This window comes from Clavelina lepadiformis, chromosome 7 (assembly GCF_947623445.1).
Source record: "Clavelina lepadiformis chromosome 7, kaClaLepa1.1, whole genome shotgun sequence".
Classification (NCBI taxonomy): Eukaryota; Metazoa; Chordata; class Ascidiacea; order Aplousobranchia; family Clavelinidae; genus Clavelina; species Clavelina lepadiformis.
Window position 1 is genome coordinate 18,457,759 of NC_135246.1, and position 24,547 is coordinate 18,482,305.

The following is a 24,547-nucleotide window of genomic DNA, read 5'->3' on the forward strand; positions in this document are numbered from 1 at the left end:
GAGGTTGTTGTTTCTGAAAACCTAAATAAAAGAAATTTACAGGAGCAATACAACAAATTGCCTATGAAGTTTCCTGATAAAAACATCACAAATCGTGAGATGAATACTAGAGAGGTTAAATGTTCACGAATTGTTGAAAATGACAAAATAAAACATTTCTGTTGCGCCGTTTGTGATAAATCTTTTACACAAAAAACCAAAATGAAAATTCACTTAAAGACTCACAAGAGTAAACGATTGTATGAATGTCGAGTTTGTTGCAAATCATTTTCACGAAACAGCACTTTGAAGCAACATATGAAAGTCCACACTGGAGAGCGCCCTTATCAATGCGATGTTTGTTTCAAAACATTTTCACGAAACAGCATTTTGAAAAGTCATATGAGAGTCCACACTGGAGAGCGCCCTTATCAATGCGTCGTTTGTTTGAAATCATTTTCGGAAAACAACACTTTACAGTGTCATATGAAAGCCCATACTGAAGAGCGCCCTTATCAGTGCAATGTTTGTTTGAAATCATTTTCGCAAAACAGCAATTTGAATACTCATATGAGAGTCCATACTGGAGAGCGCCCTTATCAGTGCGATGTTTGTTTGAAATCATTTTCACGAAACAGCAGTTTACAACGTCATATGAAATCCCATACTGGAGAGCGCCCTTATCAATGTGATGTTTGTTGCAAATCATTTTCACGAAACAGCACTTTGAAGCAACATATGAATGTCCACACTGGAGAGCGCCCTTATCAGTGCGATGTTTGTTTCAAAACATTTTCACGAAACAGCATTTTGAAAAGTCATATGAGAGTCCACACTGGAGAGCGCCCTTATCAATGCGTCGTTTGTTTGAAATCATTTTCGGAAAATAGCAATTTACAGTGTCATATGAAAGCCCATACTGGAGAGCGCCCTTATCAGTGCAATATTTGTTTGAAATCATTTTTGCAAAACAGCAATTTGAATACTCATATGAGAGTCCATACTGGAGAGCGCCCTTATCAGTGCGATGTTTGTTTGAAATCATTTTCACGAAACAGCAGTTTACAACGTCATATGAAATCCCATACTGGAGAGCGCCCTTATCAGTGCGATGTTTGTTTGAAATCATTTTCACGAAACAGCAGTTTACAGCATCATATAAAAGTCCATACTGGAGAGCGCCCTTATCAATGCGATGTTTGCTACAAATCATTTTCGCAAAATAGCAATTTGAAAACTCATATGAGAGTCCACACTGGAGAGCGCCCTTATCAATGCAATGTTTGCTGTAAATCATTTTCGCAAAATCGCTAATTGCAAGTTCATGTGATAGTCCACACAGGTTAGCGCCCTTAATAAAATGTTTGGTTTAGGTCAGAGGCGGACAACATTCGGCCCGCGGGCCGGATCCGGCCCGCAGACAGTTTCCGGTCTTATATGATAATGTGGCCTGCGGCCACATTCTGCCGCAATCCCTGTATTGCGTCTCTGAAAAAGTCCAAGTTTGCCATCCTGAGAAAGATGGCCATGAATCTACTTTGTTCTGTTCTGGCCTACATATAATTGTGAGCTAACATTTTTGACCATAAACAGTAATAAGACAAAGCTGAGTTCCAATCTATTCAGGAATCCGGCCCGCCAAGTACTTCATTTTCTCATATCAGGCCCGCCACCGAAGAAGTTGCCCGCCCCTGGTTTAGGTGTTAGTCAGATCTAATATAAATGTAGATGTGGCAATGTTTTGTTTTTCTTCGCATTTAGAGTTATAGTAATGTTAGCGTTAATATTTCTTCCACATAAAGCTAGTTTGGTTATTAGTTATTTATGCCAATGATTGTTATGTATTGCAGTATAAAAGTTTTGTTTCTTTTTTAAATACTTGCAAAAGTCACATTACAAAATATGAACCATTTTTAGATGTTTTTGTCATTTTTTATTGATTTTCGCTGATTGCAATGTCTTTGGATTGATGTAATATTTTTTCCGGTTTCTACATGTTTCTATATTCACATCATGTGCAATTTCCTACTATTCACATTCATTTTCTTAGCAAATAGGTCATAAGTATATACCTCACCATATTCATCTATGGAGTGTCAACCAGGTTGTAGACTGGTTGACGTTGTCGTAAAAGCAATCAGTGATCTGATTTCACAAGAATTTTGTTTTTGACTTTATGTGAAATATTCAATTAATGTGTTTTCTTGATTTGTTATAAACGTAGAGGTTGCAATGATAAATTTTAACTTTAATGAACCTTTTAAACATGTTTTTGAGTTTTGTTTACATACAAAGTTATTGTAAAGTTAGCATTAACACAGGTTGCACATAAGCAATGCTTCTTTGCTTCACATAGCAATGCAAGCACATGTTATTCTAATTTTGCTTTAAGTTTTGTTGATTTCTCTGTCCTTGAATACTTTTGCGTGTTCATTTTCATTTCACAACAAATAAGTTACAGATATAAACAATGTCATATACAATCATCATGTCATTCGTGTGTTATCCATCAAACGCTACATTAAATATAATTGTTTCTTTAGCACACATTTTTATAGTTTACTATGGACTGTCATCCAAGTGGTAAGCATATCGACATTATTATGAAAACAATCAGTGATGCGACAAGATGTGAAGTGGGAATTTGATAAATTGCCAGAAAACATGGAAGACTTGTGTTTAAAACTTCTTGCAGAAATAAGGAAATCCAAAACCACAGACAGTTCAATGCCAAATGAGGAAATATTGCAATCATAAGATGAAAGTTTGTTATTGACATTTGTGTTAAGGAAGGTCATTCGGAGATTGCATTTGTTTCTCCTCATCTTGGAGCCATCAAAGAAGAGTCAATGGGAGATAGGGAGGTATCTCGATTTGAATCTGATGACAAAATTACGGCAGCGTTAAATTATATTTTCACTCAGTCATAGAATGAAGCAAATTCCACACATTTGGACAAACTTGTTGATTCTGAAAACTTGAATGAAACAAAGTCACTCCCAAAATATAATATGTCAGCAAAGGAATTTCCTGATGAATGCACACCGAATGGTAAAAACTTTAAAAGCAAGGTTAAGCATTCCATGACAATTGTTAGAGATGACCGGAAGCATTTCTGTTGCTCAGTTTCTGATAAATCTATCAAACAAAAGGCAAACCTGCAAACTGATTTAAGAACCCACATGGACTTACCTCCAAATCAATGCAAGATTTGCTGCAAATCATTTTCCTAAAACAGCGATTTGCAGCATCATGTGAGAGTTCATGACATGTTTTTGGTATTTGTTTACACGCACTAGTTTGTTTCAAATTATTTTTACAAAACAGCGGCTTGCAAACTCATACGGTAGTTTAACTTGGAGAGCACAATTAGTAATGAAATGTTTGGTTTAAGTTTTAATCAGATCTATTATAAATGTAGATGTGGCAATGTTTTGGTATTTGTTTACATTCAGAGTTACAGTAATGTTAGCATTGAAACTTCTACCACATAAAACTGGTTTGTTGATTTGTTAATCATGCCAATGAATGTTATGTTTTTCACTGTAAACATCTTGTTTAATTTTGAAAGATTTGCAAAAGTCCTGTTCCGAAATATGAACTGTTTTAGGATATTCAGTTGATTTTGTTTTTTGATTTTCGCTGATTACAATGTATTTGAAATGATGTATTAATTTTTCAGTTTCTTTTTATTTCTATATTCACATCAAATGCAAGTTTTTTTACTATTTTCATTCAATTTCTTAGCAAATAGGTTATAAGTATAAATCGCACCATATTTAACTATGGAGTATCAACCAAATTGTAGACTGGTTGATGTTGTATGAAAACCAATCTGTGATCTGATTTCACAAGAATTAGAGCATACAAGATAAGGTTGAAGATTGAATGAGGAAACAGAGAAAACTAAAATCATAAATAATTCAACACCACTTGAAGAAACATTGACATCAGAGACAGAATTTGACATTGACATTTGTATTCAGGAAGTTCATTCAAAGAAGATATGATTTATTCTTCGGCCTTAAGCTACAAATGAAAGAAACCGATGTTTCAGGATTGGAAAGCTGGGTATTTTTGACGATTGGGAGATATCAAAATACAATTACAACCATGTTAGAGAATATTGTACCTCTGTCAGAGATTAAACAAGTGTCACATCCGAGGACACAGTGTTTGATTCTGACAACTTTATTGTAAAGATGTGATGTCATGTGAGGAATATAACTTATTGGTTAAGGAATTGTCAGAGAATCGAGATTAAAGCATACTACCAGAAAGGTTGAGCGTCAATTGTTGGCTTCTGACTGTTTGTAATGAATATTTTTTCACAATAATCAAACTCACTTAAAGACTGACACGGACAGGCGGTCGTATTACTGATGGGTGTGTTCCTAAACAGTTTCATTAAGCTACCTTTAGTTTCATGATCGTAAGATTCCACATTGGATAAAACCAAACAATTGTTCTCGTTGTGGAAAGATGGAGATCACATTTTTGGGGGCTTATGCTTTGTTTGTTTTGTCGCTGGCGACACCCTCACAATGCTCCCAGCACATGTTGATTTAAGCACTGCTAGTTCGTTTTACCGACTCATTCCGTTTTGCACTGCCTGAGCACAGGACATGAGTTTTAGTAAAGGTTAACCGCAGAACCTCGTGTTAATTTTATTGTAATATATGAGCGAAGGAGACAGGAGAACAAAAACAGCAACCTTCTGAGACAAGGAGTCAGGAGTGAACAACGCAACAACTCAGCAACGAAACAGCACGCGACAACACCAGCACGACCTTCGCCATAGTTGTCCTTAAATTTTAAGCTCAAAACTTGCTGTAAAGTTTAGGTGGTTGTTATAAAAATTTGCAAAGCATAGCGTCAGTGATGCATTGAATTGCGTGCCGATGACTTCTTCTTTTCCGTTTCAAGTCGTGCCTGCCTATTCTGCGTGATTTATGCACAGCTGTTCAAAGCATTTTTCTACTAAGATCATCGCTGCAAACTGGACGTCTTTATGCTGTTGCTTTTCCAATGCTTTGTCTAAATGTAATTGTTCAAATAAACTTCAATAAAATCAATATATACAGTTGTTATTGCTCTGTAACTATTGTTGAATTCAATTTGAAGAAGTTCAGTGTTAACATAGACAACTTTATTGTCATCTTTACAAGCCAACAAGGACTTTGATCATATATTATAGCAGTGGAAAAGAAAGAGGTTCATCATTGCAATGTTTGAAACTTCGGCCACGTTACCAGCATTGTCAGTAGCGCGGAGAGCAAAGGCTACTCTAAGATCCATGAGTAGAGTAAAAAGTTTGTTAATCGTGTTTAGGTTCAGTTAAGACTTACATGAGAACATCTCGGTCTGATGGGATATCGTTGAGATCAACCACAAAAATATCCATACTTTTAGCAACACTCGGAGTCAATAAACAGCCCGATACGAGATTTGTGGTTGATATTGGAATTTCGCTGGAAAATGAGAAGGAAAGAGCGCTGGGCTGATCGTAGGTGTAGCGAATTTCGTAGAAGTCGGCTGCAATGTTAATTAAACGCAATAACGTCTTCCAATGCCTCTTTAAAATTTTAGAAATGATTTTTAAAACTTCATCTTAAAACAACTTTATCTGTACATGTCTTATCAGTGTGTACCAGACCTGCTCAAAAATATATTTTATTTAAATAATTCCTCGAGAATAATTCATTTTTCAGTTTTTTCGATCAGAATTATTTATTTTTTATTCTTTTCTTTCAGAATTATTTATTCGGCTAGCTTCAAAATAATTCATTTTACTTAAGTTACGGTATTAATTTAACTAAGTTCCTTCTAACTTTGAGTCGCAATTGTTTCTACATGCAAACAAACAACTGTGGGGAGTCAGTGAGGTCAACAAGATAATTAATGTAGTTGGTAATGACGACGATGAATAAATTATGTTGTAGAAAATAATTTGTTTAGTGAAGAATAATTTATTGTCAAACACTGAACGAATTATTTATTCTTTGAAAGCTTCGATGTAAAGTATTTATTTCAATAAAAGCTTCAATGGAAATAATCTATTTCGAGAAAAGAAAAAGTGGAATAAATATAAATATTATTTTGAGCACCCCTGAGTGTGTACAGTTTATGTCGCCCGTAGGCCTACACAACTTGCATACAATGCGTTGTGTTTAAAACTATATGTTGGTAATTATTAAGGTATCATTGCACAATCATACGCGTATTTTAAGGTATTCAGGTATAAAAAACACAGCGTAAATCTTGCGTCACAAAGTAAAAATAATCTGAACTTTACATCGTATTCGCATCATATGAAACCAAGATACTAGAAGGGTTGCCATACGTCCGGATTTCCCCGGACATGTCCGGAATTTTAGTGTTCAAAGTAACTTCAAACTGCGTCCGGTGGGAAATGTCCGGAATTTCACCCCGTTCGTCTACTTTCCGCCCATTAAAATGGTCCAGAGTACGGGAATTTCTTCCCATTGTAATTATTGAAAGTATGCTTTTCTTACCCTAGAGTAAGATATATGCCTTTGGAATGGGGAGAATTTACTTCGGCACAAGTATGGTTTGCGAACGCCATTAATCTATTTTTTCGGCCATTAAAATGGACCTGCTTTCAGCAACGGGGTTTCCCAAAAACGATATTTCTGCCGAAGTAAACATCTCCCCATTCCAAATGCATATTTCTTACTCTATACTCAATAGTAAGAAAGGCATACTTCCTGCCATTCGAATGGGAAAATATTACCTCATTTCCACCCGTTTTAATGGGCGGATAGCAGACGAATCGGGTTGGAATTTTTTTAAATTGTTTGTCACCTTAAGGGTAATAATTTGATGGTTACGCCTATACGACAATAGAGCTCTCTGCTTGGGATACAATCATACATGGATGAGTGGAGCTGGGCTAGTAGCTGAAGGCCTTATATCTTGGTCGATATTGCAAAATTTAGAACATGTCTGAAACGATAAGAGCGTATACTCGCTGAAGAAAATTACAAAGCAGTGAAAACAGTAGAAAAATAGCTCAACAAGAAGTCTGTTGCAGACCAAATTAGAATACCAAGGAAATTGTCGTTTGTTTAATTCTTAATGATTTCAAAGTGGGCCGCGGGTTTCGTTCGCACCGTCAAGGTGGGGCATTGCTACTGTGACGTCATATTGACAGACAATGTGTTCATAACTCATTTTAAAAACCGCCAGTGGGCACTAAAGAGTGTCCGGATTTTAGGCCCCGAAAATATGGTAACCCTAAACTAGACATGAAATAGGCCTATAATGATAATGCATTTCGAATTTATATGAAAAGAAATCCCACGTTGTTAGATGGAGTCAGATTGAAATGGAACAAAACCGTAGTGTTTGTACTTTACCGTCAAGGTTGTCATATTCTAGTCAAATGTTACCGGTGATCCCAATGATGACCGAAAAGCCACATCAGGGGCAGAATCTTTACCAATGCCCTTGACTTTTATCTGTAATATGCAGTAAAACCATTACGTCATATCATCATGTAGATTGATTTGTCAGTTGGATTAAAAATTTCCCTCCCAAAAGGAAGACAATTTTGAGCCGGCAACACGGCGATTGTGAAGCTGTTGCACTGATTGCGTCATATTAAAAAAATGGAAGAAAATTTCCGGTCCTATGCGCATGTGACGTCGATATGGACTTTTTTGTTATTGTTTTGGTGATAGCTGGTTGCAGGACTAGACTGAATTGTAAATTTGGTGTGGGTTTCAATTTTTGGTATTTTGGAGTATATAGGTTAAAGTTTGCAGCTCAAAACTTGATGTAAAGTATAGGTGGTTGTTATCGAAATTTGAGTACCGTATTTTCTTGAATAGTAATGATGTAGTAGTGATCGGATAGTAATAGAATACAACTTTTTTTGTCAAAAGAGAGCGCAGAATTTCATTGTCATCTAACCAACTTTACCGGTACTTCATGTAATAAACATAGAAGCCGCCCTAGAATAGAAGCCGCACAAAACCTTCAAAAATGAAAAAACAGTAACCGCGGTTTCTATTCAAGAAAATACGGTATGTGACGATCAGCGCATGATTTGCCAATGACATCCTGTTTCCTGTTTATCGTTTAAAGTCGTGGCATTAAATATCATGCCTGTATTATGTGAGTTATACACAGCTGCTTATGCATTTTGTCTTGCTGTTACAATCAACGCTGTAATATGGAGGTTTTCATGCTGGTGCTATGCAAATGTTCTGTTGAAATGTTATCGTTCAAAGAAGGTTCATTATAATCAGTATATACAGTTTTCATTTATGTGTAAACATTGTTGCATACAACTTGAAGAATGTCAGTGTTAAGTTAGACAAATTTGTTGTCATCTTCACCAGACAATAATTCGTAAAGGTGAACAATTAAGTTCTAGGTTGAGAAAAGCAGACACCATCCTTACGAGACTCATATATCATCACCCGCAATAAACATTTCAACAAGCAATAATTGTAGTGAAGTGGGTCAAGCTGTCAGGTTCAACTACCATTTACAACCATTTCATTAAAAGTACAAGGATTCTGTCCAAATTAAGGCTGTAAGCAATCATAAACTAGCCTAGATCTAGTTGTAAGCTGAAGTTCGCGGAAGGTTTATGATGTGGTTTTGCGATAGTAGCTTTTTGATTTAATTTATTTTGCATTGAAAAGCCTTTCTCTTTGAGTTGATTCATAACACCTTAGATGTGTTTTTGATATCTTTTAACATACCGAGTTATAGTAATGTTAGTATTAACGCAGATTGCACATAATCAATGCCTCTTTGCTTCCGATATCAATGCTAGCAAAGGGTCATACGTCAGGATTTTTCCGGACATGTCCAGGATTTTTTTGTTCAAATATGCGTCAAGGAGAAATGTTAAAAAATGCTTAAAAGTTTGGGATTTTTGAACGATAATTTTGATAAAATCTAACTGGCTATATTTGCGGTATAATATTAACATTCACACTAGAAGGCGCCGTTATCAATGCAATGTATAAAATAAGTTATTTCCCTAAAACAGCAATTTGTGGCGTCATATGAAAGTTCCTACTGAAGGACATCCTTTTCAATCCAAAATTTGTTGCAAATCATTTACACAAAGCGTTGATTTATAAATCCATGTGAAAGTTCACACTGGAAAGCGACCGTATTAATGTGATGTTTGCTACATATCATTTTCACAAAATAGCCATTTCAATACCATTTGACAATTCACACAAGTGGGCTAGCGTAACAGTGTTGTCATGCAGAGAAATCCTTAAAGTTGAAGGCACATTTGTATACGTTCGAAACAGTTAACTTGCATTAAATAACTTTAGGAATTTGTTTTTCTCATTTCATTTTGGTTATTGTTGATTGCAATATCTTTGAAAATGATTTCTTTAATTTCTGCATTTTTAAGCTTTAACATTTATCTTCCTTTACTTAGCGAATAGGTCATAAGTATAAACAGCATCATATGCAACTACAGAATGTCAACCAGCTCATATACAACTTGAGCTTGTTTTAAAAACATTGAATGATCTTATTTTGCCAGAATTGAAATCAATGCAACAAGATATCATAAGAAAATGGAAATTGCAAAAATGCAAGAAAACATGGAAAACAAATATTTAAAGCTTCCTGCACAAACAAAAAGAACTGAAACCATGAAAACTTCAATGCAATTTGAAGAAATATTGCAGCCATCAGCTATACAGTCTGAGTCTGATACTAGCATTTGTATTCAGGAAATTCATTCAAAGAAGGCATCAGCTGTAGCTCACCTTGAAGTTATTGAAGACAAATCTTTGTCGTTGCAGGATATTGAAATTTTGCCGACTAAGACAGATGCCACATTTACTCTCACGTCAAATAATGTTTTCCCTCAGTCACAGAACGAAGGAAATGTAACATTCGATTGCGAGGTTGCTGTATCTGAAAACTTAAATAAAAGCAATTTACAGGAGAAATACAGTAAATTGGCTACAAAGTTTCCTGATAAAAACATAACAAATCGTGAGAGCAATACTAGAGAGGTTAAATATTCACGAATTGTTGGAAATGACAAAACCAAACATTTCTGTTGCAATGTTTGTGATAAATCTTTTACACAAAAAGCAAAAATGAAAATTCATTTAAAGACTCACTTCAATATACGATTGTATCAATGTCAAATTTGTTGCAAATCATATTCACAAAACAGCACTTTGAACCGTCATATGAAAGTCCACACTGGAGAGCGCCCTTATCAATGCAAAATTTGTTTAAAATCATTTTTGGAAAACAGCCATTTACATCGTCATATGAAAGCCCATACTGGAGAGCGCCCTTATCAGTGTGGTGTTTGCTGCAAATCATTTACGGAAAAACACAATTTACAGCAACATATGAAAGTCCACACTGGAGAGCGCCCTTATCAATGTGATGTTTGTTGGAAATCATTTTTGAAAAACGGCAGTTTGAAAACTCATATGAGAGTCCATACTGGAGAGCGCCCTTATCAGTGCGACAGTTGTTTCAAAACATTTTCACGAAACAGCATTTTGAAAAGTCATATGAAAGTCCACACTGGAGAGCGCCCTTATCAATGTGATGTTTGTTTGAAATCATTTTTGGAAAAAGGCAGTTTGAAAACTCATATGAGAGTCCATACTGGAGAGCGCCCTTTTCAGTGCGATGTTTGCTGCAAATCATTTTCGCATAACATCAGCTTGCAGCGTCATATGAAAGTCCATAATAGAGAACGCCCTTATCGATGTTATGTTTGTTTAAAGTCATTTTCGAAAAAAAGCAATTTACAACGTCATATGAAAGCCCATATTGGAGAGCGCCCTTATCAGGGTGATGTTTGCTGCAAATCATTTTCACAAAACAGCCATTTGCAAGGTCATGTAAAAGTCCACACTGGAGAGCGCCCTTATCAATGCGATATTTGTATAAAATCTTTTTCGCAAAACAGCAATTTGCAACGTCATATGAGAGTCCACACTGGAGAGCGCCCGTATCAATGCGATGTTTGTTTGAAATCATTTTTGGAAAACAGCAATTTACAGCGTCATATGAGAGTCCACACTGAAGATCGCCCGTATCAATGCGATGTTTGTTTGAAATCGTTTTCAGAAAACAGCAATTTACAACGTCATATGAGAGTCCACACTGGAGACCGCCCTTATCAATGTGATGTTTGCTTGAAATCATTTTCGGAAAACAACATTTTACAGCATCATATGAAACTCCACACTGGAGAGCGCCCTTATCAATGCGATGTTTGTTTGAAATCATTTTCGCAAAACAGCAATTTGAAAACTCATATGAAAGTCCACACTGGAGAGCGCCCTTATCAATGCGATGTTTGCTACATATATTTTTCATAAACCAGAAACTTGCACTGCCATTTGACAACTGACACGAGTGGGCTACCATACCAGTGTTCTCTCGCGGAGAAGTCGTTTAAGTTGAAGGCACATTTCTAAACGTTCACATCCGTTACACTGCATGAACTTACTTTAGGAATTTGTTTTTCTCATTTCATTTTGATTATTGTTGATTGCAATATCTTTGAAAATGTTTTTTTTTATTTTTACAGTTTTAAGCTTTAACATTTATCTTCCTTTACTTAGTGTAACCTGCAAATTTATAGCTTATAATTTGTACGTTACACCTAGCGTATAGGTCATAAGTATAAACAGCATCTTATGCAACTGCAGAGTGTCAACCAGCTCATATTCAACTTGAGTTTGTTTTAAAAACATTGAATGATCTTATTTTGCCAGAATTAAAATCAATACAACAAGATATCATAAGAAAATAGAATTTGCAAAGGTGCAAGAAAAAATGGAAGACATGTATTTAAAGGTTTTTGCACAATCAAAAGGAACTAAAAGCATGAACAATGCTATGCCATTTGAAGAAACATTACAACCGTCAGCTATACAGTCTAAGTTTGACACTAGCATTTGTATTCAGGAAATTCATTCAAAGAAGGCATCAGCTGTAGCTCATCTTGAAGTTATTGCAGACAAATCTTTGTCGTTGCAGGATATTGAGATTTTGCCGACTGAAACAGATGCTACATTTACTCTTATGTCAAATAATGTTTTCTCTCAGTCAGAGAATGAAAGAAATGTAACATTCGATGATGACATTGTTGATTCTGAAAACCTAAATCAAAAAAACTCACAAGAGGAACACAGCAAATTGGCTACGAAGTTTCCTGATAAAAACATCACAACTCGTGAGAGCAATACTAGAGACGTTAAATATTCACAGATTGTTGGAAATAATAAAACCAAAAATTTCTGTTGCACTGTTTGTCATAAATCTTTTAAACAAAAAACAAAAATGAAAATTTGTTTCAAGACTCACAAGAGTATACGATTGTATCAGTGTCGAGTTTGTTGCAAATCATTTTCACGAAACAGCAATTTGAAGCAACATATGAAAGTCCACACTGGAGAGCGGCCTCATCAATGCGACTTTTGTTTAAAATCATTTTCGAAAAATAGCTCTTTAAAGCGTCATATGAAAGTCCACACTGGAGAGCGCCATTATCAATGTAATGTTTGCTACAAATCATTTTCACAAAACAGCTATTTGCAGCATCATATGAAAGTCCACACTGGAGAGCGCCCTTATCAATGCGATGTTTGTTTGAAATCATTTTCGGAAAACAACACTTTGAAGCAACATATGAGAGTCCACACTGGAGAGCGCCCTTATCAATGCGATGTTTGTTTGAAATCGTTCTCACAAAACAGCAATTTGAAAAGTCATATGAGAGTCCACACTGGAGAGCGCCCTTATCAATGTGATGTTTGTTTGAAACCATTTTTGAAAAACAGTACTTTACAGCAACATATGAAAGTCCATACTGGAGAGCGCCCTTATCAATGCGATGTTTGTTTGAAATCATTTTCGGAAAACAACACTTTGAAGCAACATATGAGAGTCCACACTGGAGAGCGCCCTTATCAATGCGACGTTTGTTTGAAATCATTTTCGGAAAACAACACTTTGAAGCAACATATGAGAGTCCACACTGGAGAGCGCCCTTATCAATGCGACGTTTGTTTGAAATCATTTTCACAAAACAGCCATTTACAGCGTCATATGAGAGTCCACACTGGACAGCGCCCTTATCAATGTGATGTTTGTTTGAAATCATTTTCTGAAAACAAAACTTTGAAGCAACATATGAAAGTCCACACTGGAGAGCGCCCTTATCAATGTGATGTTTGTTTGAAATCGTTTTCTCAAAACAGCATTTTGAAAAGTCATATGAGAGTCCACACTGGAGCGCGCCCTTATCAATGTGATGTTTGTTTGAAATCATTTTCGGTAAACAGCAGTTTACAGCGTCATATGAAAGTCCACACTGGAGAGCGCCCTTATCAATCTGATGTTTGCTGGAAATCATTTTCGGAAAACAACACTTTACAGCATCATATGAGAGTCCACACTGGAGAGCGCCCTTAATGAACTGTTTGGCTTAGATGTTAATCAGATCTATTATAAATGTAGATGTGACAATGTTTTGGTATTTCTTTGCATTTAGAGTTACAGTAATGTTAGCGTTAATATTTCTTCCAAATAAAGTTAGTTTTTTTATTTTGTTATTTATAGCAATGATTATTGTTATGTATTGCACTGTAAAATGTTTGTTTCCTTTCTAAAAATGTGCAAAAGTCACATTACAAAATATGAACCATTTTTGGATGTTTGTTTTATTTTGTCTTGATTTTCGCTGATTGCAATATCTTTGGATTGATGTAATAATTTTTCTGGTTTCTACATATTTCTATATTCAAATCATGTGCAGTTTCCTGCTATTCACATTCATTTTCTTAGCAAATAGGTCATAAGTATAAACCGCAATGTATTCAACTATGGAGTGTCAACCAGGTTGTAGACTGGTTGACGTTGTCGTAAAAGCAATCAGTGATCTGATTTCACAAGAACTTTGTTTTTGAATTTATGTGAAATATTCAGTTAATGTATTTTCTTGAGTTGTTATAAACGTAGACGTTGATGCAATCATGACTAATTTTAATGAACCTTTTAAACATGTTTTTGAGTTTTGTTTAAATATAGAGTTATTGTAATGTTAGCGTTAACACAGGTTGCACATAAGCACTGCTTCTTTGCTTCACATAGCAATGCTAGCCTATGTTGTTCTCAGTTTGCTTTAAGTTTTGTTGATTTCTCTGTCTTTGAATACTTTTGCGTGTTCATTTTCATTTCACAACAAATAAGTTACAGATATAAACAATGTCATATATAATCATCATGTCATTCGTGTGGTATCCATCAAACGCTACATTAAATATATTTGTTTGTTTAGCTCACATTTTTATAGTTTGCTATGGATTGTCATCCAAGTGGCAAGCATATCGAGATTATTTTGAAAGCAATCAGTGATGCGATAAGATGTGAAGTCGGAGTTTAATAAAATGCAAAAAAAACATGGAAGACATGTGTTTAAAACTTCTTGCAGAAATAAAGAAATCCAAAACCACAAACAATTCGATGCCAAATGAGGAAATATTGCAACTATAAGATGAAAAGTCTGACGTTGACATTTGTATTTTAAAAGAAGTTCATTCGGAGATTGCATTTGTTTCTTCTCACATTGAAGCTATCATAGAAGAATTGATGGGAGATTGAGACTTGAGAGGTATCTCGATTTGAGTCTGATAACAAAATTACTGCAATGTTAAATAATATTGTCACTCAGTCAGAGAATGAAGCGAGAGAATTCCACACATTTGGACAAACTTGTTGTATCTGAAAACTTGAATGAAACAAACTCACTCCCAAAATAGAATATGTCAGCAAAGGAATTTCCTGATGAATGCACATCGAATGGTAAAAAGTTTAAAAGCAAGGTTAAGCATTCCATGACATTTGTTAGAGATGACCGGAAGCATTTCTGTTGCTCAGTTTCTGATAAATCTATCAAACAAAAAGCAAACCTGCAAACTGATTTAAAAACTCACATGGACCTACCTCCAATTTAATGCAAGATTTGCTGCAAATAATTTTCCTAAAACAGCGATTTGCAGCGTGATATGAGAGTTCATGACATGTTTTTGGTAATTGTTTGTTTCAAATTATTTTCACAAAACAGCAATTTGCAAACTCATAGAGCAGTCCAACTTTGAGAGCACCATTAATAATGAAATGTTTGGCTTAAGTTTTAATCAGATCTATTACAAATGCAGATGTGGCAATGTTTTGGTATTTGATTACATTCAGAGTTACTGTACACTGTGTACAGTAACGTTAGCATTAAAACGTCTACCACATAAAATTGGTTTGGTGATTTATTATTGATGCCAATGATTGTTATGTTTTTCACTGTAAACATGTTGTTTATTTTTTTGCTGATTGCAATGTATTTGAATTGATGTATTAATTTTTCCAGTTTCTTTTTATTTCTATATTCACATCGAATGCAAGTTTTTTGCTATTTACATTCATTCTCTTAGCAAATAGGTCGTAAGTATAAGTCGCACCATTGTAGCGGCCGTTGGGTGTTTGTTTGGCTTGTCGCTGGTTGGCGCCCTCGGAATGCTCCCAGTACGTGTTGATTTCGGCACTGCACGTGTGTTTTACCCCAAATTCGCTTTTGCACTGTCTGCGCGCAGGACATCCTTCGAGTAAAGGTTGATTGAATTAAAATGCTCGTGTTCATTTATTTTAATATATGAGCAAAGGTAACAAACAACAGAAGTAGCAACCTTCTGAGACAAGGAGTCAACAACGCAACAACAACTTACCTTCGCCATACCATATTCATCTATGGAGGGTCAACCAAATTGTAGACTGGTTGATGTTGTATGAAAACCAGTCAGTGATCTGATTTCACAATAATTAGAACACACAAGACAACCTATGAAGATTAAAGAAGATTTAAACGGCGTCGCCTTTTAATTACGAAAATAACTTGTTTTCGAATGTAAACAACTACTGTATTTCGCATTAATATGAAAAGAAATCCCAAGTTGTTAGATGGAGTCAGATTGAAATGGAACAAAACGTAGTGATTGTACTTTACCGTCAAGGTTGTCATATCCTAGTCAAATGTTGCCGGTGATCCCAATGATGATCGAAAAGCCACATCAGAGGCAGAATCTTTACCCATGCCCTTCACTTTTATCTGTAATATGCAGTAAAACCAGTATGTCATATCATCATGTAGACTGATTTGTCAGTTGGATTAAAAATTTCTCTCAAACGGAAGACACATTTGTGACGGCAACACGGCGATCGATTGTGAAGCTGTTGCACTGATTTCGTCAAATTGAAAAATCGAAGAAAATTTTGCGGTCCAATGCGCATGTGACGTGAATATGGACTTTTTTGTTATTGTTTTGGTGATAGCTGGTTGCAGGACTAGACTAAATTATAAATTTGATGTGGGTTTAAATTTTTGGTATTTTGGAGTATTTCTGTTAAAGATTCCAGCTCAAAACTTGATGTAACTTATAGGTGGTTGTTATCGAAATTTGAGTACCGTATTTTGAATAGAAACCGCCCTTGAATGGAAGCCGTCCTCGCATAGAAACCGCACGATTTGATTAACAATAAACAAAAGAAGCCGCCTTCCCATAAAAACAGCAGAAGACAATGCTGAAATCGATTCGGTATAATTTAAAGGCTGTCATTGATAGCTTGCACATGCGAAAAACAGCAGTTGACACATTGTAGTAGTGATCGAATAGTAATAGAATAAAACCTTTTTGTCAAAAGAGAGCGCAGAATTTTATTGTCATCTAATCAACACTACCAGTACTTCATGTAATAAATATAGAAGCCGCACAAAACCTTTGAAAATAAAAAACAGTAGCTGCGGTTTCTATTCAAGAAAATACGGTATGTGACGATCAGCGCATGATTTGCCAATGACATCCTGTTTCCTGTTTATCGTTTAAAGTCGTGGCATTAAATATCATGCCTGTATTATGTGAGTTATACACAGCTGCTTATGCATTCTGTCTTGCTGTTACAATCAACGCTGTAATATGGAGGTTTTTATGCTGCTGCTGTGCAAATGTTCTGTTGAAATGTTATCGTTCAAAGAAGGTTCATTATAATCAGTATATACAGTTTTCATTTGTGTGTAAACATTGTTGCATACAACTTGAAGAATTTCAGTGTTAAGTTAGACAAATTTGTTGTTATCTTCAGCAGACAATAATTCGTAAAGGTGAACAATTAAGTTCTAGGTTGAGAAAAGCAGACAACATCCTTACGAGACTCATATATCATCACCCGTAATAAACATTTCAACAAGCAATAATTGTAGTGAAGTGGGTTAAGTTGTCAGGTTCAGCTACCATTTACAACCATTTCATTAAAAGTACAAGGATTCTGTTCAAATTAAGGCTGTAAGCAATCATAAACTAGCCTTGATCTAGTTGTAAGCTGAAGTTCGCGGATGGTTTATGATGTGGTTTTGCGATAGTAGCTTTTTGATTTAATTTATTTTGCATTGAAAAGCCTATCTCTTCGAGTTGATTCATAACCCCTTAGATGTGTGTTTCATATCTTTTAACATACCGAGTTATAGTAATGTTAGTATTAACGCAGATTGCACATAAGCAATGCCTCTTTGCTTCCGATAACAATGCTAGCAAAGGGTCATACGTCAGGTTTTTTCCGGACATGTCCAGGATTTTTTTGTTCAAATATGCGTCAAGGAGAAATGTTAAAAAATGCTTAAAAGTTTGGGATTTTTGAACGATAATTTTGATAAAATCTAACTGGCTATATTTGCGGTATAATATTAACATTCACACTAGAAGGCGCCGTTATCAATGCAATGTATAAAATAAGTTATTTCCCTAAAACAGCAATTTGTGGCGTCATATGAAAGTTCCTACTGAAGGACATCCTTTTCAATCCAAAATTTGTTGCAAATCATTTACACAAAGCGTTGATTTATAAATCCATGTGAAAGTTCACACTGGAAAGCGACCGTATCAATGTGATGTTTGCTACATATCATTTTCACAAAATAGCCATTTCAATACCATTTGACAATTCACACAAGTGGGCTAGCGTAACAGTGTTGTCATGCAGAGAAATCCTTAAAGTTGAAGGCACATTTGTATACGTTCGAAACAGTTAACTTGCATTAAATAACTTTAGGAATTTGTTTTTCTCATTTCATTTTGGTTATTGTTGATTGCAATATCTTTGAAAATGATTTCTTTAATTTCTGCATTTTTAAGCTTTAACATTTATCTTCCTTTACTTAGCGAATAGGTCATAAGTATAAACAGCATCATATGCAACTACAGAATGTCAACCAGCTCATATACAACTTGAGCTTGTTTTAAAAACATTGAATGATCTTATTTTGCCAGAATTGAAATCAATGCAACAAGATATCATAAGAAAATGGAAATTGCAAAAATGCAAGAAAACATGGAAAACAAATATTTAAAGCTTCCTGCACAAACAAAAAGAACTGAAACCATGAAAACTTCAATGCAATTTGAAGAAATATTGCAGCCATCAGCTATACAGTCTGAGTCTGATACTAGCATTTGTATTCAGGAAATTCATTCAAAGAAGGCATCAGCTGTAGCTCACCTTGAAGTTATTGAAGACAAATCTTTGTCGTTGCAGGATATTGAAATTTTGCCGACTAAGACAGATGCCACATTTACTCTCACGTCAAATAATGTTTTCCCTCAGTCACAGAACGAAGGAAATGTAACATTCGATTGCGAGGTTGCTGTATCTGAAAACTTAAATAAAAGCAATTTACAGGAGAAATACAGTAAATTGGCTACAAAGTTTCCTGATAAAAACATAACAAATCGTGAGAGCAATACTAGAGAGGTTAAATATTCACGAATTGTTGGAAATGACAAAACCAAACATTTCTGTTGCAATGTTTGTGATAAATCTTTTACACAAAAAGCAAAAATGAAAATTCATTTAAAGACTCACTTCAATATACGATTGTATCAATGTCAAATTTGTTGCAAATCATATTCACAAAACAGCACTTTGAACCGTCATATGAAAGTCCACACTGGAGAGCGCCCTTATCAATGCAAAATTTGTTTAAAATCATTTTTGGAAAACAGCCATTTACATCGTCATATGAAAGCCCATACTGGAGAGCGCCCTTATCAGTGTGGTGTTTGCTGCAAATCATTTACGGAAAAACACAATTTACAGCAACATATGAAAGTCCACACTGGAGAGCGCCCTTATCAATGTGATGTTTGTTGGAAATCATTTTTGAAAAACGGCAGTTTGAAAACTCATATGAGAGTCCATACTGGAGAGCGCCCTTATCAGTGCGACAGTTGTTTCAAAACATTTTCACGAAACAGCATTTTGAAAAGTCATATGAAAGTCCACACTGGAGAGCGCCCTTATCAATGTGATGTTTGTTTGAAATCATTTTTGGAAAAAGGCAGTTTGAAAACTCATATGAGAGTCCATACTGGAGAGCGCCCTTTTCAGTGCGATGTTTGCTGCAAATCATTTTCGCATAACATCAGCTTGCAGCGTCATATGAAAGTCCATAATAGAGAACGCCCTTATCGATGTTATGTTTGTTTAAAGTCATTTTCGAAAAAAAGCAATTTACAACGTCATATGAAAGCCCATATTGGAGAGCGCCCTTATCAGGGTGATGTTTGCTGCAAATCATTTTCACAAAACAGCCATTTGCAAGGTCATGTAAAAGTCCACACTGGAGAGCGCCCTTATCAATGCGATATTTGTATAAAATCTTTTTCGCAAAACAGCAATTTGCAACGTCATATGAGAGTCCACACTGGAGAGCGCCCGTATCAATGCGATGTTTGTTTGAAATCATTTTTGGAAAACAGCAATTTACAGCGTCATATGAGAGTCCACACTGAAGATCGCCCGTATCAATGCGATGTTTGTTTGAAATCGTTTTCAGAAAACAGCAATTTACAACGTCATATGAGAGTCCACACTGGAGACCGCCCTTATCAATGTGATGTTTGCTTGAAATCATTTTCGGAAAACAACATTTTACAGCATCATATGAAACTTCACACTGGAGAGCGCCCTTATCAATGCGATGTTTGTTTGAAATCATTTTCGCAAAACAGCAATTTGAAAACTCATATGAAAGTCCACACTGGAGAGCGCCCTTATCAATGCGATGTTTGTTTGAAATCATTTTCACAAAACAACACTTTACAGCGTCATATGAAAGTCCACACTGGAGAGCGCCTTGTGATAATATTGTGATTATAACCAAAACTAATATACAGATTATGTGAGATTTCAATTCTAATACTTAAGGGTCGCTTTAGCAAAGTGTAACACGACCCGCAATCACTTCCTGTACCATTGTTGTGACGTAATATTTTCGCCTTTTTCGTATGCGTTCAGCTTATCAAAAATAAGTTTGTTAGCGTATGGCTTTACGAATTAACTAGTCTGGGAATAATCAGCAATCAGCAATTTAATGCAGTTGAATATAGCTAAGCCAAAATGCTATTACATTGACTGTTGAATAAAATACTGTTGATGTGCCAATGTTCTGTCAATTTGTAATCGTACAACGAAGAATCAATATAACCAGTTTATACAATCAACAATTTGTGCAAACTATTGAACAGTACAATTTAAGACAAGCTCAGTGTCAGGTCAGACAACTCTGCTTGTCGGCTTTACAGGACAATCAGCTTTTAGCTGAACAAACGAGTCTAGGATTGATTAAGCAAACAACGGCCTTGAGACTCATTATATCGAGGACAATAAACATTCAGACAATCAAAGATTGTATTGGAGTGACTGGTAAAGTCAAGTTCAACAACAATAACCAATCATTCCATTACAACGTGGCGCCCCGCGAATCGGTGGAAACTTCGCTTTTCAATCCTGGAATCTCGGAATCTTGGAACGCCTTCTCATCATCGAAGGATATCTACAACTTAGAAGACCATTGGAACGTTCTCGACGTCGCGGGACTTCAACGGACTTAAAGACATCCTCTTTCAGACAATCGGTACATGGATTTTTTATTTTTAATGTGTTGTGTATTTTCTTTCCTTTATGAATTCTAAGTATAACCTTCTTAATTCTCTTTCTGGTCCCTATCGTAAATTTCTTGGTCGAAGACGTAACTTACCGCCTTCGAATTTAAGCACAATTAGGCGTGATTTGTTTGATTCAGGATATCCTGAACATAGTGATCTTAATATGGCTGATAGCTCTAACATAAATGCTGGTAATTTGGATTTTGATACTGAAATTGAAATGGATAATTTTTCACGTCAGCGATCAATGGCTGACACTAGTGGAGGCTCTGTGCGGTTTGCAAATGATAAAACCACTGCTAGCGATAACAATCCTTTTTCGATTGAAATCCCTAGTTCTTCTAAACGTACTTCTAAACGTACTTCTGATAGAATCTTCTCTGCCCCTACCTTACCGCCGTTCTCAGCGCACAATGCGAAACTGTGGTTTGGCATTGCGGAGAGTATTTTTAGACAACATCATATAACATCAGAAATTGAACGGTTTGATTTATGCATAGCTAATTTGGGACCACGTCACTTAGAAAGCGTTGAATATGTCATTTTTAATCGTCCTGAGCATAGACCTTACACATTTCTTAAAAATTCACTGTTATCTGAACATGAGCTTAGCGAAAACTTACGTTTCGACCGATTATTGCATCATACATCATTAGGTGATCAGAAACCGTCTGAAATGCTTCGGGACATGAGGAAATTTATGGGCACTCAGAACAGATCTATTCCCCAGATTGAATCACTTTTACGTAATTTGTTTCTTGACAAAATGCCTTCTGATATACGTAAAATCTTGGTTGGGTATTTGGATGATGACTTAGACAATTTGTCGTTACGGGCGGACGAAATCATGTCCCAGTCGCGTAGACCAGAATTCAATGATCACTCCAGCTTTGCTCATAACGATCGACAGGCTGTCGTCAATAGACTTTTGGAAAGTCAAATTTGCTCCCTGACTGATAAATTTAATAAGCTAGCTTCAGATGACACTGCAAATGGCGATAGAAACCCGAGGTCTAGATATCAATCTGCAAATTTTTCACGTCCAGAAAGCCGTGAGACTTTCAATCGGCAATTTTCAGGTCCCACAAACCGTTTTGGTCGGTCTGATTTTAGACCGAGGATACCAGAACAACGTAGACCAACGTTCAACCATAGCTTTGAGGACCGCAGACCCCGTCGCTTTGAAAGAGCCATACCAAATCGTACACAGGGCAATTATTCCAGAAGGGAAAATCATTTTGACAGTCGCCCAAAATTTTGCTATTTTCATCAGAAATTTGGTCGTGACGCCTATAAATGTGTTCCACCTTGTGCGTGGACAGGGCCACGTCCAAAAAACGCCTAGAACCAACAGTTCGTTCTAGGTTGCGAACTGTTGGTGGACTTCTATCATCACACCTATTTTTTATTACTGATAAATTGACTGGGATCAAATTTTTGGTAGACACAGGGTCCCCAGTCAGTATGATAAAAGTACATAGTGATTACTTTTTGCATGGTTTTAAGCAGAAATTTTATAATGCTATCAATGGCTCACGTATTGTAATCAAGGGCAATGAGCCTTTGAAGGTTTCATTAAACCTCAATAGGACATTTTTGTGGCATTTTGAAATGAGTAGTGATATAGCTTATTCTATCATTGGTTCTGACTTCTTGATACATTTTGGTCTGAATATTGATCTCACTGCTAAGCGTTTGACACTGCCACGTGCCAAAAATGACGTCACAGATTTTACCACACCCAAACGGCCTTTTTCTGCAAGCTGCTGTCAGGAAACTAAGCCTTCTTCTATTTCGCAGGCTGCAGAAGCTGACATGACGTCAGATGGATTGCTTGCAGATTTGACTAAAACTTATCCTAATGTTTTTGATGTTTCAGCTTATTCCGAGCGGCCAATAAACAATGCTGTTCATCACATTATAACCACAGGTGAACCCATACGTTGCAGGCCTTATCGGATGTCTCCTGAGAAAGAAAAGATACTCAAACAAGAGCTCAACAAATTACTTGAACTTGGTGTCATCGAAAGAAGTAATTCCCCGTACAGCTCGCCGGTAATGTTAATTCAAAAAAAAGATGCTGGTCAATATCGAATTGTTAACAACTATAAAATTTTGAACCAACAAACGCAATTTGACACTTACAACTTGCCACTGATTAATAATTTCCCAAATGCCATGGCCGGTTCTAAAATTTATTCAGTTTTGGATTTGCTCAAAGGTTTTCACCAAATTAGAATTGCAGATCAAGACATTCCAAAAACAGCTTTTACCACCTCAAGTGGCACTTACCAATATGTCAGACTTCCCATGGGATTGTGCAACAGTTCACAAACTTTTCAACGTTGCATAGATAATGTTTTACGAGGACTGTCAGATTACACTTTTAATTATATTGATGATGTCATTGTATTTAGTTCCACACCTGAAGAACACAAGAAGCATCTTGAAACTGTTTTGCAACGCTTTCAGGAACACAACATCATTGTTAACAAGAAAAAATGTGTGTTTAATGCTACAGAAGTGAAATTTCTTGGCTTTACTGTAAATAAAGATGGAGCCAGTCCAATCAAATCCAAGGTTGATGCTATTGAAAAATACCCACTACCTGTGACAATCAAGGAGCTTCGTCGCTTTTTAGGTATGGTGAACTTTTATAGACGGTTCTTACCCAATGCTGCAGGAATCCAAGATCCGCTTAACAAGCTTTTAGGCACTGGTTCGGGCAGAAGACGCGTCATATGGACTCCGATTGCCAGGCAAGCATTTCAGGAAACAAAGCAGGCGCTATGCGAAGCCACAAAATTGGCATTTCCGGTGCACGACGCGGAAGTCAGACTTTCTGTTGATGCTTCAGACGTAAGCTGTGCTGGAGTGTTAGAACAAGTAATAGATGGCTGTCCGCAGCCACTTGCATTTTTTTCAAAATCTTTTACCAAAGCACAACGAAAATATAGTGTGTATGATCGCGAATTACTTGGTTTATACCTTAGCATCAAATATTTTCGATATTTTTTGGATGGTCGACAATTCCGTCTGTTCACTGACCATAAAGCATTGGTCACGGGCATTCATTCTAAATTAGACAATGCCACAGCACAGCAGTTCAGATATTTGTCGTATATTGCACAGTTTTGTCCAGTAATTGAACACATTTCAGGTGAATCCAATGTAGTTTCTGATGCCCTTTCACGAATAACAGTGGCTGGTATAAATTATGACTTGCCTTCCATAGATTATTTGCAGATGGCCAGTCATCAACATACAGATCGCACGTTGGATGCAATACTCCATGGAGAAAGCTCGCTGCAATTGAAACGGGTGACGTTACCGGATCATGGCGTTAGCATTTTATGCGATATGTCAACCAAGCAAGCACGACCAGTTGTGCCAGCTTCCTTCAGAAAACAAATCTTTGACACGATTCATTCGTTAAGTCACGCAGGAATAAAGGTAACTCAAAAACTCATAGCAGAACGTTTTGTTTGGCCTAAAATGATGGTTGAAATTAGGGACATGTGCAAAACTTGCAT

The 24,547-nt window shown here is 36.1% G+C and overlaps 2 protein-coding genes across 2 annotated transcripts; both read left to right on the plus strand.

Annotated features, from left to right (window-relative positions):
* The first annotated feature begins 9,419 nt into the window (after positions 1–9,419).
* Positions 9,420–11,588, plus strand: LOC143465321 (uncharacterized). Its single transcript, XM_076963549.1, has one exon. The coding sequence runs from the start codon at positions 9,558–9,560 to the stop codon at positions 11,340–11,342; it is 1,785 nt and encodes a 594-aa protein (XP_076819664.1). The 5' UTR covers positions 9,420–9,557; the 3' UTR covers positions 11,343–11,588.
* Positions 11,589–11,712: 124 nt separating this feature from the next.
* Positions 11,713–14,308, plus strand: LOC143465322 (uncharacterized). The gene has a single exon (XM_076963550.1). It carries the CDS (start codon positions 11,803–11,805, stop codon positions 13,441–13,443), a length of 1,641 nt encoding a protein of 546 aa, XP_076819665.1. The 5' UTR covers positions 11,713–11,802; the 3' UTR covers positions 13,444–14,308.
* Positions 14,309–24,547: the final 10,239 nt, after the last annotated feature.